Source organism: Drepanopeziza brunnea, assembly GCF_022702325.1.
Source record: "Drepanopeziza brunnea f. sp. 'multigermtubi' strain 214-2 chromosome Unknown ctg6, whole genome shotgun sequence".
In the NCBI taxonomy this organism is placed as follows: domain Eukaryota; kingdom Fungi; phylum Ascomycota; class Leotiomycetes; order Helotiales; family Drepanopezizaceae; genus Drepanopeziza; species Drepanopeziza brunnea.
Genome location: NW_027094069.1, coordinates 256,825 through 276,655, shown reverse-complemented (window position 1 = coordinate 276,655; position 19,831 = coordinate 256,825). Strand labels below are relative to the sequence as shown.

At 52.4% G+C, this 19,831-nt stretch overlaps 3 protein-coding genes across 4 annotated transcripts; 2 read left to right on the top strand and 1 right to left on the bottom strand.

Annotated features, from left to right (window-relative positions):
- Positions 1-604: 604 nt before the first annotated feature.
- L3040_004105 (uncharacterized protein) lies at positions 605-15,412 on the bottom strand (the record flags this gene model as incomplete). Of its 2 annotated transcripts, XM_066155083.1 has the most annotated exons (2): positions 12,735-12,772; positions 12,850-15,412. In XM_066155083.1, 2 exons carry the CDS (start codon positions 15,410-15,412, stop codon positions 12,735-12,737), a joined length of 2,601 nt encoding a protein of 866 aa, XP_066011863.1. The 2 variants fall into 2 exon arrangements, with proteins under 2 accessions (XP_007290973.2, XP_066011863.1); XM_007290911.2 differs by having other exon boundaries at positions 605-15,412.
- Positions 15,413-15,641: 229 nt separating this feature from the next.
- On the top strand, positions 15,642-16,260 carry L3040_004104 (mitochondrial 54S ribosomal protein bL12m; the record flags this gene model as incomplete). The annotated part of the gene is made up of 2 exons (XM_007290912.2): positions 15,642-15,869; positions 15,934-16,260. 2 exons carry the CDS (start codon positions 15,642-15,644, stop codon positions 16,258-16,260), a joined length of 555 nt encoding a protein of 184 aa, XP_007290974.2.
- Positions 16,261-18,590: 2,330 nt separating this feature from the next.
- Positions 18,591-19,637, top strand: L3040_004103 (uncharacterized protein; the record flags this gene model as incomplete). Its single annotated transcript, XM_007290913.1, has 3 exons — positions 18,591-19,228; positions 19,290-19,339; positions 19,495-19,637. The coding sequence occupies 3 exons, from the start codon at positions 18,591-18,593 to the stop codon at positions 19,635-19,637; spliced, it is 831 nt and encodes a 276-aa protein (XP_007290975.1).
- Between the last annotated feature and the right edge of the window lie 194 nt (positions 19,638-19,831).

The following is a 19,831-nucleotide window of genomic DNA, read 5'->3' as shown; positions in this document are numbered from 1 at the left end:
GTGTGGTATAGTATAGTAAGTAAACAAGCATAGCTTCCCAAGCGCGAAACACACGAATCGCATCTGTAAGTACCTTACCTACCTAACCCTACGGGCGGCCGTGCGGACGTGCAACCGTGGCGCGGAGCAGAGCAGAGCAGAGCAGAGCAGAGCAGAGCAGGGCAGAGCAGAGCAGGGGGGTCAAGCTCCCAGACGAGACGCTCAGTTGTTGGAAAGCAGAGAGAGAGAGAGAGAGAGAGAGAGAGAGAGAGTTACCTGCCGCGATGGATGGATGGATGGATGGATGCTGCGTTAGCGAAGATGTACATAACATGTGCTTACTGCCTACTACAGGAGACGATAGATTTTGGTACGATGGATTGAAAACCCTTTTTTTTTATCTTCCCCGTCCGTCTACTTAGACACTCACTCTGCTGCCGGGAGACGCCTGCACGCCTGCAAATGCTACAGGAAAAGAAAAAAACAACAAAAACAGCAGCAGAAAAACAGATAACAATATATATATATTAAAACCAACATCTTCCCAACGCCCCGGAGCCCCCACTCCAAGAGGTGAAAAGCCGAGCTACGATCCCTTCATCACCACCCGCAGCCACCCGTCTAACTAGCTAGCATCGACGACCTCTCCGAACCAGCTCCGCAGCACCCCCGCCAACACCGCCGGCAGCTCCCTCACGTCGCCCACCACCAAGAAGTAGCGGAAGGGAAACGTCTCGATGTACCTTTCCATCTCGACCTTCCCATCCTGGAACTTCGCTTCCCGGATATCGAGGATGCTCTCGCCCTTCCGCTTGCCACGCACGTCGTCCACGATGACGAAGACCATCATGATGCGCTCTTCGAGCGCGGTGCGCAGCAGGCGGCGGATGGCGTCGTGCTCGGAGGAGTTGCACACGCCGTCGGAGATGATGAGTTGGATCTGCCACAGGTCGGCCGGGGAGCCCGCCGCGCCCTGTCTCGCGGCGCGGAACAGATTGATGCTTTCTCGCACGAGACTCGTGACGTCCGTCCTGTCCTGGCGGAAGGAGAATTGCGACAGGAGCTTTGGGCCGGCGTCGGCGCTGAAAGGCGTCTCGAAATCGTGCGCCACCTTGACCCTCTCCCCGAAGCCCACGACCGAGATCTGGCCAACTTCGAGCATGCTCAGGCTCTTGCTGACCATGACCAGCGTCTCGAGGGCGAGGGCACCGCTGCCGGACTCGCCCATGGATTTCGAGTCGTCCACCGCGAGCATGATTTGGTAAGAGCGTTTCGACGGCACTGAGCGCCGCATCCAGATCTTGTCGCGCTTGTACTGGGAGGCGATGTACGGGATGATGCGTTTGATATTCAGTCGCTTACCGGTGCGGAAGTCACCGCGCATTTTCGTTGCAAGGGTTGGAGCGAGGATGAGGCGAAGTTGTTCGGTGAGTGATAGGGAGAGGTCTCGAGTGAGGCCTTCGTAGTGCATCCATTGCGCGCGGGCATCGGAGGCAGATTTCAGGGTTAGAGAAGGATCGAGGTGCGTGCTTTCGAGTTCGCGGTCGACTTCCTCGACGTCCTCTTCGACTTCGAGGTCTTGCACTTGAGCCTTGGAATCAAGGGTTGCGTCGAGGTCGGGATTGGACTGTTTGATCATTGCCCCGGCGCGACCCTCGTAGGCATCGGATTGCTCGTTTTCTTTTGGCGTGGGGGGCTCTTCGACGTCCATGCCATCGTGCTCGATGTCATCGGCTTGAACTTCATCGGGCTGGAACTCCTCTGGAAGCTCTTTGCTCTCTTCGTCGACTGCCATGCTTTCATCCAATGCCTTAGCCTGGTCTTCAGTAGCAGTACCGAGGGCTTGTGCATCAGCCTCTGCATTCTCATCCTGCAAATGCTGAAACTCAGATGTTTCTTTATCGACATCTATAGCCTCATCCTTGCCTTGCTCTTGATCCTTTCTCTCTTCAGGATTCCGAATCTTGGACTGCTGTCGGTGCCATCTCTCGAGCGCATCACCAAGCTTCTTGAACGGTTGAGCAGCCGCAGTGTCTTCTGTCTCGTCACGGGAATCTTGTGGTGCGTCACCATTGGCCTGTCGACCTTTCTCTCCATCTTCAGCAGCGGCATCTTTCTGTTCAGAGGACTCGCCACCCTCCCCACCGTCTTCGCGTTGGGCTTTGCTTTGCGACTCGGTCCTGTCGTCACGTGCGTTCTCTTCCTGGTCTTCGCCCACTCCTTGGACGTCGCTTGGGACGGCGTTGTCAGCATCGGCATTCGCATCGTCGTCGCGATCCCGCAGGAGACCTTCCTGTTTGTCAAGCTCTTGCTCTGCCGACTCTTCTTCAACCTTCTCGCCAGCCTCTTCGGTCTTTTCGCCTTCATCATTATGCTCTTCGTCGAGGTCAACAACGTCCATCTCATCGTCGATTTGCTGATCCTCCTGTCCATTTGAATCTTCCGCACCATCTTCTTCTTTTCCATCATTCTTCACCTCTTCCCCCTCCTCCTCTTTCTCTTCTCCCTCAACATCAGACAGGTCTCCCATCTCGTCATTGTCCGCCTTCTCACTGCCCTCATCCCCGTCCAAATCCATATCCTCGGGCAGATCCAAAGCCTCCCCCTCCTCAGCATGCGGATCATGTTTCTCAACATCGTCCTGCTGCTTAACATCCTCGCCCATTTCCGCCCCTTCTAGCTCCTCTTCCTCTTCATCTACTTCCCCCTCATCACCTTCCTCCTGCTTCGCCTGATTCTCCTTGCCATTTTCCTCCCCAGCAACCTGCTCATCCTGCTTTTGCTCTCCCTTCGCCTGATCCCCTTCCTGCTCCTTATCATTATCCTCCCCTCCCCCATCCCACATCTTCTCATCCACAGCGTTAGCATCAAGATCATCTACATCCCCGGCCTCCTCATCCATCTCATCCCCGCTCTCCTCATTCTCATCATCGCCGTCACCGTCTTCCTTCTCCTCCGCATCTCCCATTTCGCCTTCCATGTCGCCGTCCGCCATATCGACTGCATCCTGCTCATCTTCAATATCGCCTTTCTCTTGGTTAGGCTCTTGGGCCAGCTCGTCGAGGTTCTCGTCATCTTGAATGTCTTTGCTGATGTCTTCTGCGCCTTCACCTTCGCCGAGACCGGTTCCACCTTCGAGTTTCTCCGTTTGACCATCCTGAGCAGAGGATTTCTCGGCGGGCGTGCAGAATCCTGATGTGGCGATCTGTGCGAAAGTTTTGGCGAGGATGTAGGAGGTTTTGCAGGTCGTGCGGTGGAGGTGCCCATAGCGAGTGACGCTCTCTTGGAGGATATTGAGATATTGTTGGAGGATTGGAAGGGTGACAGCAAAGATTGCGCCGGCTGATTTGCTGGTGTGTTCATCTCCGAGGTTGACGCAGGGGAGGATTTCGAAAGCCTGATCGAGCTGCTCTGATATGTTGTTGCTGTGAAGAGCCTTGATGGCAGATGAGAGACAAGTATTATTCTTAGTAAGCCAAACGGGGTCTTCAGTCGAGGTTGGAATTTCCGCAACAGCCTTCTTGTACTTCTCAATTGCAACAAGGACGGTGTCGCAGACTGTGGAGAGTTTCTGGTCGAGCTCTGCAGTGGTATGTGATTCCGGAGATCTAGCCTGGCTCGAGGTAGCAATGCCAACCCATGGCAGGATCTGCTTGACAACAAAAGCCAGATCAGGACGCTGCTTACTGATATCCGATAACTCGATCCTAAGTTGCTCTGCAGCATCCGTGATATTCTCCTCGAGCGCCATGGATTCCGTCGACACAATACCAGAAGGAAGCGTAGCAAGCTCATCCCACTGCCTCGCAAACTGCACAAACCGATCATTCCACAAAGCCAACATCCCAAGAACGTCCTTCGAATCAATCTTGCCCAGCTTGGCATGAACCGTGACCAGCTCCGCCGCGACTACCAGAATATTCGGCAACCATCTCAGCAGCTTCTTGTGGTTCGACGACGACTGTGATGCTCTAACTGTGTAAGAGCCCGGTGCCCAAAGACCCTTCACCATCGTGATCTTCGCTTCCACGGAAGTCATCCCCTTGAGAGCAGCAGCAAGTTCATTCCTCTGTGCCAAAATAACGTGAAGCAGACCTTCGAGAAACCCCGTACTCCTAGCCACTTCGGCACTACTTAAATCTTCAGAGTGCTGTCGTACAGCTGCTCGGACTCTCGGCGCCATCTCGACAGCTTTGTGGAAATAATACTCCATGCCCTCGACTTCAAGCTCGCTTACAACCCCGACACCAGCCAAGACCAGTGACAAGGATTCTTGTTGCGCGAGGACATTGGCGCCGAGGTTGTATTTGATGCCCATCTGGCGCAGCTCTTTCAGGGTTTCGGCGAAGAGCTTGCGTTTGCGGGATTTGAGATGCTTGACCTCGACTTTGTTATCTTCTGTCAGAGTTGAGGGCGTGGCTTTCTGGAGCTCCGCTATGGAGTCAATAATATTGGCCAGGAAGGACTCGAGATATAGCGAGGCTTCGATTGCGGAGGTTGGCAGCTGGGCGGTGTTGGCCATCATAGAGACGGTCTTGTTGACGTTAACAAATCGCTTGCTTTTAGTGAACCAGTCTGGTACAGAGCTGGCGCACAAGGCGAGAGCGGATTCGTCGACACCTGGAACCGGGGTAGACTTGATTTCGTTGAGTAGGGAAGTGGGTTTGTCAGGCAGTCCGCCTTTGAGCACAAACTCCATTGGCTGTCCAAGCAGCGAGCGAAACTTGCGTACGATCTTGAACAGCTTGTGGTGAGATCTCTTGGCACTATCTCGCAGTGCCACAATGTTCGTGTCCTTCCAGCTCGCAAGTAGCAAAACATCCTTCATAGCCTTTTCCAGCCCGGTTCGACCCTTCTTCAAGTGTTCCGCAACAGGCTTCTCATACCACGCATATAGCGCTATGAAATTTGAAAGTGCCGCGTGGATAATGGAAAGATGCGGCATGTCAACAGCTAGCAACCCGACATGCTGACGTAACTGCTTGAGCAACTGTAGTCTTTGCACGAACTGGCCTGTAATAGCAGTCGAGAAATACGCTTCCAGATCCTTCAGCAATTTCTGCGCGTACACTTTGAGCTCCTCGGGCGAATCGGAAATCTGCAACGGCACAGCAACAACGACTTCATAAGCAATGAAGAACCAACTCCTAGCATCATCGTCGCAAGTCTGGCTCTCCATCTCAAACAGCTTTGCCCAAGTACTAAGCTCCAGTCGTCTCCAGCCGACGATCGTCTGAGTAAGCTTATCATACAGCTCCAAGGCAGAATTTGCACGACTAGCCCAACCGCCAAACTGCCATTCATGGATATAAGTATGTACTTTTTCAACCTTTGTTATAATCTTGGCGAGGGGCTCGATGTGGCGGAATTTCAGGAGCTCGGAGCACGCGAGAAGGACATCGGCGAGTGGTTGCATGTGTCCGATTTCGTCAACAGCTTGGAGGGCAACGAAACGCGCAATGATTTGTTGAATGAGGGTGACTAGCTGGCGGGTTTCGGGGAGGTGGGGTGAGGTGTAAAAATTGTAGTCTTCGGGGACGGTAGTGCTTGAATTCAAAGACTCGATTTCGTCATTGAGAAGAAGCAGCGTTCCAGGCAGCAGAGCTCTAGTCATCTTGCGCTCGGTGAATGCCGCGGTATCTTCATGCAAAGAACCAATGCGCCTAGAAATCTGGCGAATGATGGAAAGCATGCTATCTCTGGACTGCGTGTTACCCAAAAAGACCTCCGAGTGGACCTTTGATAGCCCAATGGCAGTCTCTCTAACACCGAATTGAGCGGGCGTGACGCCCTTTTTATCCGCAGTCTCGTCATCATAGGTCGGGAACAGATCGTTGAACTGCTCTTGATCGTCTTCCTCCTCGTCTTCAGCACTGCCTCTGAATACGTACAGCCCAGAGTTGGTTTGAGCTTCGAGACGATCAGATTCGAGTCGCTTTTTCCACTGGTCGTAGCAGCCGTGGAAACCTTTGAATAGAGCTTGGCGAGCACTGGATCCGAATGAGGAAATATTCTCTGTAGCAGCTGTCGTGGCGATGATGGCGAGGTACTCCATAGGTTGGGTGGCGATGATGTCCTCGTCGAGAGGAGTCGGCCCCCCTCCAAGGAAAGGAGTGGACTTGCTGAGCGCCAAACAACTCTCGTTCTTGGCAGATGGTGTGGCAGAGACCAGAGTGGCCATCGATAACCCGATCTGCAAGCAGCGAAGCATACTGATGACCGGTGCGGTCAAGTCATTGTATGCACAGAACCGCTCTGAGAGTCTTCGGATAATTTGAGAGACGTTATGGTGTGCAAGCTTGATTCGCTGGAGCCCAGTCTCATCACCGTCATTGAAGTAGTTGGTGAGCGTATCCTTAAGGCCCGAACCAAGGACAGATTTAAGCAAGTTTCCGAACTCACCTTGCAATTGATCCATCTCCGATTTCTCGGGTCGATAAATCTCTTGCAGCACCTCGGGTGGCTCGCCAAGTTCTGCAAGCTCAGTCTCTAGAAGCTGGCAGCGGAGGTTAGACTCCTGGCCCGAAAACATGCGCTCAAACTGACGGAGAGCATCAAGTCTGTCTTGGATATCTTGACGGTGCTCTCCGTGGCGTTGGCGTTCGAGTCTTTGTCTCTTGTCGGGATCGAAAGCACGGTCTGGTACGTACAGGGTGATACAGCCGATGGCAAATGTGACCCATGCTAGGGAAGAGAATTGCAGTCTGTTATCTGGCTGGGAGCGAGCGACCAGTATGGAAAGTGCGGATGAGCTGAAGTGGTTTGTAAGGACTTCTTGTAAGTGGCTCGAGATAACAACCTCGTTCTGCGCATATGATATCGGATTGCTGCCGAGGCTGAAGTCGATAGGACTAGACTCGATACTCGAAGGTAGCGACTGGCACCAAGAAACAAAGTGCGATGCAATTTCTTCCCCATGTGCAGACACAACCTCCAGAATCAAGTTCGACAGAACTTCGTTAAGATCCACAACATGATCCCTCGACAGCGTCTCGCTGGACTTGGAAATTTTCTCTCCAAGAAACGGCAATTCAGCCTCAAGAAGTTTCAGACTCTTCAAGTCCACTTCGCTGACACCATTGAATGTCGTCAACATCTCCACCGAAAACTTGTCAGCAACAGACTTCAATCCATCACCAAGAAGATAATCGACAGTCTGTAGAGATCTCGAGCTGGATGTCGCGCTCGCTAGTTGCATCTCAGACGTCGTAGGATGATTGGCCAGGATAGCAGAATCGACGTCAATAGTTTGTTCACAAGCAGAGCCAGAGCGCATCCCATCTAAAGTCCGGAATTGTCTCAAAGCCTCGAATTGGCTTGCAAAGAATGGCATAACCTTATTCTCCTCAACTTCAGCCAGAGACCCAATACTCTGTTCCAGGTTCCGCATCTCAGTCTCTAGCGTAGCGATCAAAATAGCGCCATCAACATCGCTCGTCAGAATCAATTTGTAAGCTTTCACAAGAGAAGTCATGATGTGCCCCTGCTCAGCGACTGAGATTGCGGTCTTCCATCTCAGAGCATCGAAGCGGTTGGCTAGTGCTTTCATCTTCGTGAGTGTTTGCATGACGCGAAGGTTTGGGATGACAGTAGGCCGGAGCTTACGCCAGAGGAGCTCCATGCTGAGGCCTGTGGTTAGCTTGAAGCCCGATGAGAAGTCTGCTGAGAGGCTCTCAGTGAAGATCGTGATGGGCGAATCTTGTGATTGTGAGCTTGTGGTGAGGGCAGTGAGCATGTCGTTACCGATGGCGAGATGGGCTTGGAATGTTGATTCTTCGAAGTCGGTAGATGTGGCTAGTTGGAAGGTATTCCACCAGTATCGGAGCAGGGACTGGAATGCGTACCTCTGGTCGTTCCATTGCGCATTCGAACCAGTGTGTGTTTGTAGGTAGACGGAGAGAGCCTGGAGGGTGTTGCGCAGAAATCCTGAGACGTTGACTGTTGAATCTTTATTAACGATCGGAACGCGGGCTTTCACGAGGGATCGTTGAAGTCTGTTCATCTTGCTGGGCTTCAAAGTATCGAGGCCTATCTCCTGTTCCGCCTGGGCATTTGTTGCAGCAGTGATGTCGACAATGAAGTTGACGATAGCACCTAGCCAGAATACTTGCCCGGGGTTTGCAGATTGGCTAAGAAGAGTTTCCAAAGGTGAGTTCTGCAGAGGATGAATGATTTGCGCATCTCTGAAGCTATCCACAGCTAAGTTGGTCTTGATCGCGAGTCCTCCGAGCAACTCGCCGATGGCCACTCTCAGGTGCTGATTGGACCTACTCTGGTAAATCTCGCCGTATGGCTGGCATATGGCCTCGAAGTTTACGGCACCAACTTCTGCGAGGTCGCTATTTTGACAAGCCCTAGAAAATCTGTCTAGAATTGGCATATCTGACCAGGAAAGATTGTCCAGAGCCGCAGAACAAACAAGTCGAGCTTTTGCCAAATCCGTGGGACAGGACTCCAAACTCTGGGCCAAATTCTGATATCTTAGCATACTCGACTCTGGCTTCGTCATGATCAAACAACTCTGCTCCTCCATAGCGATTGTCCAAGGTTCGACAAAGATCTCCACAGCCCGATTCCTCATCGCCCTCGACAATTCTCCAAACCGTGCGTCCATCGTCAGGAAAATTCGGAACTCGGAATGCGGCTTCACAACCTTCGGCTTGCCATCCGGCCCACAATGCTCATTGATACTCAAAAAGCCGTTAGGCTCGAGCAACGAGTTGAGGCGATCAAGAACAGAAGCGCTACAGAGATTTGCATTATCGAGGACAAGCCAGGAGCCTTGCTCGAGGGCTTTAATAAGCACGCCGTCGACCCACTCGAAACGAGCGTTTTCGACGGCCAGGGGACGGGTTGCGAACTGCGCGCACGTGGTAGCGAGATTTTCGAAGGCTGTGAGGGAAGTCTTTGAGAATAGGGCACGAAGGAGAGACGCAAGGCCAGTGAAGTGGGATGGTGTTGAGCGGGCCTCTTGATTGAGGAGGGAAAGCACTTCAAATGCTTCGCCAGGAACCTCGGCTGGGAGGGAGGACAGGATCTTGGTATTAAGGAAGTCTTTCAGCTCGGTGAGGAAAGCGCTAGCTTGACGCTGGGGGTCCACTTGTTCGAATCCTCCGACGAGATCCATAGTGTCAATGTCGGCATTGAGTGGGAAGACAACGAGGGATTTCCCGCTGGTGGCTGCAATGTGCTCGATAATTGTCGTCTTGCCAGATCCTGATGGACCTACCAATATACATGGCAGATTTTGCTGGATACAGATCACAACTGACTCGATCTCCGGCAAACGTTTGGTGAGATCGACAGCTGGAAATGGCAACCGCTGAATCAAAGGGTCTCTCGCCATGTAAGACAAGCCGACTTGGTACGCGGAAGAACTGGTGTTGTGGAAGAAATGGCGGAACGGCACATTCTGGCAAAAGATCTGGGCAAATATCCGGTCAATTTCCTGACGATCCTTGGTGGTTCTGAATCGTTGTCTGAAGATCAAGTTCAGAAAATCCGACGGATTCGTAGCCGCAAGCAACGGGGCATCCGACTCGAGCAGTTGGAGCCATCTGAGGATATCTCTCAGGTTGAATTCCCACGGTCCACCCTGCGATCCAAATCGCCTGACACGCACAATTTCATGCTCAAGCTTTTCCACAAACCGGATCATCGTATCCAAAGTCTTATCCTCCATCGCGGGAAAGTTGTGCTTGCAAATAAGCTTCAAATCATCGTTCCGGAACACATCCGCATACACAACCGTGAAGCGATTAACAAATGAGCTTGGCAGTCCCTTTCGCCCACCCCCTTGATGATGTGGGTTCTGCGCCGCAAAGACGGAAAAATCAGGATGGCGCTTGAAGGTTTGGTCGAGCTCGGAGATGTAGACTTCGCCTCTGTGGTCGAGACAGGCGTTGAGACCTTCGAGAACGGATTGCGAGGCCAAATTCATTTCGTCGAGGAGCACCCATTCGCCGTTTTGCATGGCTTGCAGAAAAGGGGCGTCGCGCCAGGCAAAGTGGCCGGCTTCCGCACCTTCGACGGGAATATCGGAGCCGAAGAGATCCATAAGGTCGGTTTGCTCCGATAGATTGATACGCGTGAGAGGGCGATTGCATGCGCGAGCTAGAGCGGCGATCAGAGTAGTCTTTCCGACCCCTGGGCTGCCTTCAATAAGAATTGGCTTTTGAACTTGAAGCGCGCGTACCACTCTCATAGCGTTCAATTTAGTTGTTGGTGCGTTCAAGGCAAAGCCCGGGTCAGAGTCTGATCCAGACTGCTTAAGGATGGAGAAGTCTCCTATGATAAGCGAGTCCTCACCATTGACCAGCCCGATAGGCTTGAAGTAGATCGAGCTGATGTCGTAGTTGAGAAGAGTGGTGAGCTGTTGTAAGCACTTCCTTCTTTCTTCTACGATGTTTTCCGGGTTGATAGCCAGCAGAGCCGCGGGGTTGGCACCTAAAGTATCAACGTAGACCATAGCCGCACCGTGCAGAACAGCAAAGTACGGATCGCTTGAAGAAGAGCCATTCATGAACTTGACCCACGCCAATACATCTCGGACCGAAATCGAAGTTGCCGCGGAAGAGCGATAGTTCTCTCCAAACCACTCGGCGAAATACACCATAGCCTTCGACAAATGCTTGAACTTGCTATCCAGCTTGGCTTCAACAATCTGAAAGACATCCTCATGCTCAGACAGCGAAGGCACCCAGATCTCAGTGAAGCGATTTCGCAGAGCAGGGGACAATTCGCGCTTGCCGTAGTCACCACCGGGGTTCATGGTGGCAAAAAATTGGAAACCATCGGCGGCTTCTACGAAGGAGTTCTCGACTCCCTTCTCCGCGAGTAATATTGTTCGCTGAGTTTCGAGGACTGAGTTGAGGCGTTCGAGTACAGAATCATCAGCGAGGGAAATCTCGTCGAGCAGAAAGAATTCGCCATCCTTCAATGCCTGGACGAGACTTCCGTCAGACCACTCGAAAAGAGCCTTTGCCTTCCCTTGGTTCGCCTCAATCCTCTGACGAAATTCGTCTGGTGCCTGCGAAACGGTCGATGAAGGCAAAGCCCGGTACACAGCCATCAAAACATCAACTTTCTCATCCTGATCGACAGACTGCCCAAGACCGCCCAGCACAGCAATCAAATCCTGCTTCAGCTGTTCCAAAATTACTGCGCGATTTCTCACGGGTCTCTGAGCACCAATAAGATCTCCCGTCTCGGTATTCTGATGCGCATTGACAATATGCAGCTTTTTTCCAAAAGCGTTGGCTAACATCTGGCAAACGGTCGTCTTTCCGCATCCCGTCTCGCCGACAAGCAGAACAGGCTCGTTATTGCGAAGAGCGTGAGCGACGAGGACGTAGAGACGCCGCATGGCATGTGTCCAGACCACGCCTTGGGAATTCGACGTCTCATTGTAGGCCTTGATCTCGGGAGAGAATTCGCCGTTGTAAAGAGCAGCGGGATGGATTGTGACTTTGAAGACTTTCTCAATGATGTCCTTGACAGCTGTTCGCTCAATCGGGTTTCGAACGCGCTCTGCGAGGAGCATGTATCCATTCGCAGCTAGCTGCTCGCGGGTATCTGCGTTTCTCATAGCCCAACGAAAAAGATCTCTGAGGGTGGCGAAACTATCTTTTTGTTCAAACAGGCGGTTGGACTGACGGAGACTGGACAGATCCTTGTACACTTGTACGATTCGCTTACAGTCCGAGGGTGCGACGTTCTTGCTTCTGTATTCCAGGATGGTATGTAACTCCTCTTGTGGGATGTCGTCGAAGTGAAGTTCCAAGAAACGATTTCGGAAGGCTCGCGAAAGTGTTTTTCTACCACCATAAAGTCCTGGCGGATTTTGAGTAGCGAAGAGCATGAAATTCTCGTGAGGCCGGACAATCTCTTGGGTTTCAGGAATGAGGAGTTCTCGGTTGTCATCAAGCAGTCTGTTTAGAGCTTCCAGCACATCGGTTGGTGCCAAGTTCAACTCATCGAGCACGATCCAGTGTCCTTGGCGGAGAGCTTGAACGAGAAGGCCCTCCTGAAAGCGTAGTTGTCCATCAGCGCCAGACACGTAAGTACCAAGGTATTCTTGCAAATCAGTGTGCTCGTGATTGTTAATTCGGACGAACTTGTTGCCACTGAACTTTGCCAGATACTCGATCATACTCGTCTTTCCAGAAGAGGTCGGACCCTGAACTAGAACGGGGAAGCGTCGTGTAGATGTAGCGCGGACCAGATTCAGCATGTTACGTTCAACGGAAGGGGTCAGAATGTAATGAGACTGCTCCTGGGGTATGTCTGAGCCCTGAAGCATCCAGTATTGGCGGTCCTTGTTCTTGTTGGTGAATGCTTTATACAGCTTCCCATCATCGAGTCGACGAGGAGTCTGGGCCAGAAGAGCACGAGGGTTACCATGGCCGCTCAAAAAGTGGTGATCGATCAATGGTATGAGCAGCCGTTCAGATTCTCTGTCAAGAAGGGTGAGAAAACCCATGGCGAAACCTTCATACAAAGCTCTACGCAGTCCATATGAAGGAGCGATCTCAACCACATAACTCAAAACACGGGTCAGGGTTCGAAGACTGAAATGCGGAACTTGATTGGCTCCATCCACCAATCTCTTGTCGTCCGCGAGACGCTTCGTGTTGAGGTACAGTCGAGCAACATCGTGAGCCGCTTTCTCGTCATTACTGCTGTTGCCTTTCAAATAAGCTTGAATGACACCAAGAAGATCATCCAGGTTACGGTCAGGACTCTCAACATAAATCTCAGTAAACCGCGATCGCAGTCCCATTGGGAGATCCCGCTTTCCGACATCAGTGGCGGGATTCATGGCACCGAATATGCGAAAGTTTGGATGAGCTCTCACACGCTCAATCTCACCCGTCTCCGAGAGCAAGATTGATGGCGAGCCGCCAGAGCCGCTGTGTAACAGGTCTGCAATGCTCTCCAGGGTGTCGGGCGAAGCAAGATTTATTTCGTCGAGAAGCACCCAATCACCGTTCCGAGCAGCTTTCACGATGTTTCCCTCCACGAAAGTAAAAGCAAAGCCTTTTGAGCCACCGGACAGCTGGATGTCGAATTGAGCCAAGCTCTGAGAAAATCTTTCCCATCGTGGTTTCAGTTGCAATAATGACTGCAGCCTTGTCTCGGTCTTGCGACGCTTCACCGGCTGCTCGACCGATCGTCCACTAGATATCTCCTTCTTCATCAACTCGGACAAAATCTTGTCGAACATCTTTGGAGCTTCGCGCCAAAGCTTGGTGGCTTTACTCCACTGACTCTTTGCGACACATTTCCCCAGTGAGTCAAGGTACTTTTGGTTTTTGGTCACAGAGATACCTGTGGCTTCAAAGAGGTCATCAAATTCTTCTTTGAGCGGGATAGCTAGACTTCTGATGTTGACAGGCTTGAAGCCACCGAGAAGATCGCCAACTTCACTCTGCTGTGACAGGTTAACAGCGGTGAGTTTGTATCCGAGGGAGTCTGCAAGCTGTTGAACGACGGTGGTCTTTCCGATACCAGTTTCACCTACGAGAAGCACTGGCTCCATCATTTTCACAGCGACTCCGACCTGCTCGAGCAATCGCTTGGCATGGGCAGTGTTAGCGAACGGTCTGGCTTTCTTTGGTTTAGTGACGCGATTGGCAGGTCTCTTCTGTAGGCGCACACGCCCGATTGTGAGCTCCTTCTCGCCATCCTCGTATCGTGGAATATGGGATGTCAGGAAATGCTCAACGCGTTGAGGATCGATGTGCATCTCCTCGGCAATGGCAGAAATAACTGTCCTGCGGGTATCATCTGACTGCAGACTGCCAGCAAAGCAATCCGTAGCTTCCAGGAACATCTCATACTTGACAGCATCAGTGATGGGTTCGTCCCCAGTTCTCGAACCTGCTGTCTTGAGAATACCATCTAAGCGGCGGCACCACTTGAGAAGATCACGAGGGCTAATTGGTCTTCCGAGGGATGTCCGACTCTTCGAGGCGAAAGCCGGCTTTTGCGACAATGTGTATAATCGCTCATACACACTGATGATACCAGGCAGGAACTTATGCAAGACCGGATAAGTGCCATTGATGATGTCTGTGAATTCTTCTTGATTCGGCATCTGGACAGGTACTCGCTGCCACAAACGAGCTCCAAGCATATGCAAGGCGGGCGGGTTCTCATGCCCAGTGACACTTAGAGTTGTTCGGATACTGGCGAGAAGCCTGAATCCACGCCCTGCCTTGACTGTTTCGCCACGACTGGGAATCAGAAGTTCTCCACGCTCGATCAGGGGTAGGATGACACTGATAACTTCATTTGGTGCTCGGTCGAGATCCTCAATGAATACATATCTGCCTTCTCTGACGGCCGTCGCCAAGACACCGGCTCTCCATGTGAAGGATCCGGGCTTCGAACCACTCGCATACATTCCGATTAACATCTTTGCATCAGTCTGTTCATTCAGGTGGAGGGTGACCATGTTCGAGTCTACCCCAAGTTCTCGGGCAAAGTCATTAACAAGCGATGTCTTTCCGGAACCCGCCAGCCCATGAAGCAGTATTGGGGAAGAGGAGAGGAGTGCTTTGGCAAACAGTTCCATGTTGCGCAAAGTAGTTGTGGTATGCACTAGAGTAGAAGATCGAGCTGGGGGTCCATTGGGTCGGGGAAGTAGAGTATTTGTGTATTTTACAACCAAGTCCGATAGCCCTTCCAGTTTTGACGTGATGATGGGTTTTTTATTCCGCAGAGCTTCGGTAGCATCTTTCAGCCGCTTTCCCTCAAACAGGCTCAAGAATCCGTAGTCCACCTGTCGACCGTCAAAGTCTCCCATTACGGCCTCCGACTTTCCAACATGCTCCTCGACCATGGCTTCGAGCTTAGATTCCGAAGCGTAACATAAATGGCAGAGTATTCTGACAGCCAAATATCGCACTCCTCTATCTGCATGCTTCAGATAGCCTTGGATATTCGCACTCGAAATCGTTTGAGAAAAGGCATTTTGATTGTTGAGGTTGAGGAGCCGTAGAGTTGCCAGAAATATGCGTTGGAGCCCCAAGGCGTCCAGCCCATTATCCTCTACCCATAGGCTTTCTATCCTAGCGCTTGGTCCGTCGTGTCCAGGTGTCGTAGTACTCTCCAAATATTTTCCCAGAAAGGTCGACAGATGCGGCGCAAGAGGCAGAACACGCGCAAAAGCCCCGATCACTCCCACATCTTGTCTTCCTCCCCTTTCCCTCCCAATCCACCTCGCAGAAGTATCTGCGAATATATCCTCATATCTCGTAAATAGCCGCAGCGTCAATTCAGGCTTGAGAGCTGCAACGGCGAGCGCATCCAGGAATCGCGGAGAGCTCTCCAGCCGTATAACCTCGAGGATTCCTTGAGGCAATTCTCCCAAATTATGTCCATTCGACAGGAAATCCTCCCGTCTCTCGTTTCTATCGTCGACATCCATTTCGTGGCGTTGTCCGTATTTGCGCAACCTGCGGGAGATTCTCATGCACATCCAGACATTTTTTTTTTCTGATAAGAAACGTCGATAGCAAAATATCACTGCACGGACCATAAGCCAAGGAAATTCTAGCGCGTCTCTCGACTCTGGCAAATATCCACCGCATCGACACAATTTTGGTATTCCTAAGATCTCGGAATTCCCTCGTTCCGCAACCCCTTATCCACTCACCATGTCGCTATCCTGCCATTCCGCAGCACGAAGCTGCGTCCGCTCTCTGCGCTCCCAACCCTGCCTACGAATCCCCGCCGCCGCTGCCGTGGCACAACGGAGGAGTACGCCCGCGAGACGATGGCAATCGACCGAAGCGGCGGCTACGAACCCCAAGATTTCGGGTATTGTAGACCAGATCAGTCAATTGACGCTGTTAGAGACTGCGGATTTAGTTGCGAGCTTGAAGGTACGCTTTGGGTGCATTCAGGGGCGCTGGGAAATGTTTTGCTAACGGATGGGGCGATGGGCAGTCTCGACTCAATATCCCGGATATGCCAATGGGAGGATTCGCCGCTGGCCCCGCTGCGCCTGCTGCTGCGGCTCCTGTTGAGGAGGAGGAGGCTGCCCCTGTGCAGCAAGAGAAGACGCTTTTCAACCTGAAGCTGGTGTCGTTCGAGGCGGGCTCCAAGCCGAAGATCATTAAGGAGGTGAAGAGCATGTTGGGACTGAGTTTGGTGGATAGTAAGAAGTTTGTGGAGAGCGCGCCGAAGTTGATGAAAGAGGGTGTGCCAAAAGAGGAGGCCGAGAAGATTGTGGCTACGTTGAAGGAGCTGGGGGCCGTGGTTACGATGGACTAAGGGGTGTTGGGTGATAGGTGTTGGGTGGTGGAGGGAGTGTATGATGTGTATGGGACTACGAGGCACTGTATCAATACTAAAGATTTGTACAGAATCTGCTTCTCACTCAAGCCGCTGGACTCTGTTGCAGGTGCGTGGAGTCGAGGCATAATCGGGATATACCAGCAAGCCCAATAGTGAAGCATTGATGGCTAAGGCGCTGACCACAACACTGCTGGGGAGGAGAATCCTTACCTGGTTGCCACGAGCCAGCCAGTACGGAGGAAAGCCAGTACGGAGGAGTTAGGCATGGCACCGAAACCCCCTCTGACCTGCCTTTATCACTTATTTTCTTTCTTGTATTGCACTGTCATTCTTGCATCCACCGTCATCTTCCATGCTCTCATATTTACGCGAAGCAAGAGAAGAACACGGAGACTAGCCATACCACTCCCAACAGAAGGCGCATCGACGAAAAGGTTTCTCCTGATAATGCAAGTTTCCTTCTGTGCTTGTGGACGCTTGCCATCAGCCCACATCACTCGACCGTCTTTCTTGTTTCTTGTTTAAGATCTCGTTCCGATGGTTGCTTTTATGCTCTCTCCTCCACTCAACTCGCTTCGATTCACCTCTCCCTTCAAAACAGCCAGGATAATCAAGTCGAAAATCCTAGCCGGGGGTATAAAACAGATCTCACTTCCTCAGCACGGCTGCTTTCCTGTGCTAGATACCGCTGTGGAAAGCCACGGCTACATAGCAGCTAAGTGTATCGCGCGCCCGCCTGCCTGCCTTCACTCAGTTCCTCATCCTACCTCCAGCCTCCCTCCGAGTGCGCGTGCGTTGCCGTTTGGGTGCTTCTTGTGTCGATTAAGTACTGGCTATCAGACTTATTTCAGAGCTGCAAAGTAAACGAGACACATCTCGATTCTCGAGTCTCGTTGTTGCGTGATGTTTTGGAAGAAGGGGCAGGCTTCTCTCTGCGTGCCTGCTAGGTCTTGATGGCTGAATATTCGGTATTTCAGCTTTCGCTTCTCTGGCATGTAGCGATCTGTTCGCTCCATGTCGTAAGCTGTGTTAGGCCGTAGATGCTCATTTCGCCGAGCAGATGTGGCCTTATATTCTCCTTTTTCCTCAGGAAGAAGATTGCTTAGGCTCTTCGTTTGACTGGAACTTCACACCAATGAATCTTCGGGTTTGCATTTCATCTCTCTCTCTTTAGTGGAGGCATAGTCTTCTTACGCATTTTGTGTAGTACATCACACATCTTATAATAGGCACATTCGTGACGAGGCCACATTCACACACCCAACAGTCCTTGCCGCTACTGCGCTGGCAGCCTTCTAATGAATGATTTCTTTGTAATTGTAGCATCTAATAACTCTCTCACGATTCTTTCTACTTCACCTCAGGCGCGAGTTTGCGGGAGTCAGGTACAATCTTTTAACCTCTTAAATCTTTGATACCTGGGAAGCAGGAAAGAATGTGAGTAGCCACTCGATACCCAAAGGCTGCTCGCTTTATTCTTTTGCCGTCATTACTCCTCAAATTGCCACCCCCTCGTCCCTCCATTGATGGACTTTCTGACTGCCTCGCCTGGTTACCTGGCCATCTACTCGATATACACCAGGATCCTCATGGACGTTGTCGGTGTCCGATCAATTGCAAAGCCCGGAGCAGAAACCAAACACCCAATTCCGCTCTCCCTTCGAGCTCTAATGCAAAGTCGAAGCCTTTTCCCGCTTTGCTCTCCTGTGTATCTAGTCCCTAGTCTCTCTAACCATTTATCGACATGATCCCGTGTGCGTGTTCGCACGTAGCTGGCTGTTGAATTCCAGTTTCGTTGTATGTCATTTTCCTGTCAAGATATACGCTAGCGTCCTTTTGCCTCGCTTTCGGTCCAAGATGTAGCGGCCGCTATCTCTCGCCCTGATCTGCAATGAGAATTCTGCTTAATCTGTGCTACATGTATGCTTGAACACGAAGCAAGCTACGTAGAAATACTTGAGGTGCTTGCAGAGCGACAACTAGCCAGGAGGTCATTCCTGTACACAAGACTGTCCGTCTCTCTTCTAGGCGTGATACGGAATATCCAATGTGGGTTTTGTGTCACCGACCAACGCCACTCATGAGCTTGTGTTTCGCGATGACGATCGGTGATCGACTCCGCTCTCTTTCGTCTATGGCCAGGTCTCAAAGGCTATCTGTGAGTGGAGTAGCACTGCAGCTGAGAGTAAGACATGTACCAACCCCAACCTCATGATAATTCGCCCTCCACCCTTCCACACCCCCGGCCTCTTGATCTTCCCTCTCTCTTCCATACTCATCTCCACAAAAGACCCTTCACCACGGACATGATCCTCCACCAAATCGTCGCGCAAATCATCAACCTCGCGGTCCTCACCTGGGACTTCGCCCTCTCCCTCCTCAACCTCCTCACCCCACCCCTCAAACCCAAACACGTCGTCCCCTCCCGCGCCCCAGGCCACGGCGGCCTCTGGCCCCCCCACGTCCCCCCCCAGCCAGGCGACTCCCGCTCCGCCTGCCCGATGCTCAACGCGCTCGCCAACCACGGGATCCTCCCGCACAGCGGGCGCGGCATCCCCTTCCGGGCCCTCAACACGGCGGTGCGGCAGTCCTTCAACTTCGCGCCCTCCTTCTGCTTCTTCGTGCCCAGGTTCGCCGCCGACTTCCTGGGCCGGAGCTACTGGACCGACAGCTTCGACCTCGCCGAGCTGAGCCAGCACAACGCCATCGAGCACGACGCGAGCCTGACGAGGCAGGATGTCGCGCTCGAGCCGGACCAGGCCGCGCCGGACCTGGCCCTCGTGGCTGCCCTGCTGGGAGGGGCCACGGGCGTGACGCCCGGCGGCGGCAAGGTCTTGACGAAGGCGGATCTCAGTCGCGCGCTGGCCCGCCGGAGGCTGAGCTGCCGCGCCATGAACAGGGAGTACAGCGAGAGCCTGTTCCATACCCTGTTCGGCAGCGCGAAGTGCGGCTCCCCCCGATCTTCCCTCCCTCGAGGCTCGAGATAGCTGCTGACGAGCTCGCAGCTCGTCGACCATGCTGACCATCTTTGGGGGGAGGGTGGAGGATCTCACCCGTGAGTTCTGCCGGCGTTCCCCTCGCGTCCTCGGGCGCTGCTCACATCTGCTGCGTGCGGTGCGGTACGAGTCGGGGTCTTCCGGCTGATATTTTTTTTTGTTTTTTTTTTTAACTTTTTTAACTTTTTTAACTTTTTTAACTTTTCGGTCTTAGCTATGCTCACCGAAGAGCGTTTCGCCGACGGGTGGGAGCCCCGTGTTAGTTCCCGCTTTGGGCTCACGATGGCGCGCTTCAACGGGACGGTCATCCCGGTCGAGAGAGGCACCAGAGCGGTACTTGCCGAGAAACGGCCGTGAAGAGGGCGAAGCGACGCCACGGGACGATGGGACCTGGAAGGAGTAGGTAGGTAAGGTAATGCTTGACGAACTTCCGATGTGACTTACGAAGGCGCGGAGGGGGAATTGATGGCATATATACAGGTTTTTTTTTTTTTTTTTTTTTTTTGTTCTGTCGTTTAATTAATTGTTTTCTTTTCCGAGGGGGGGGGACC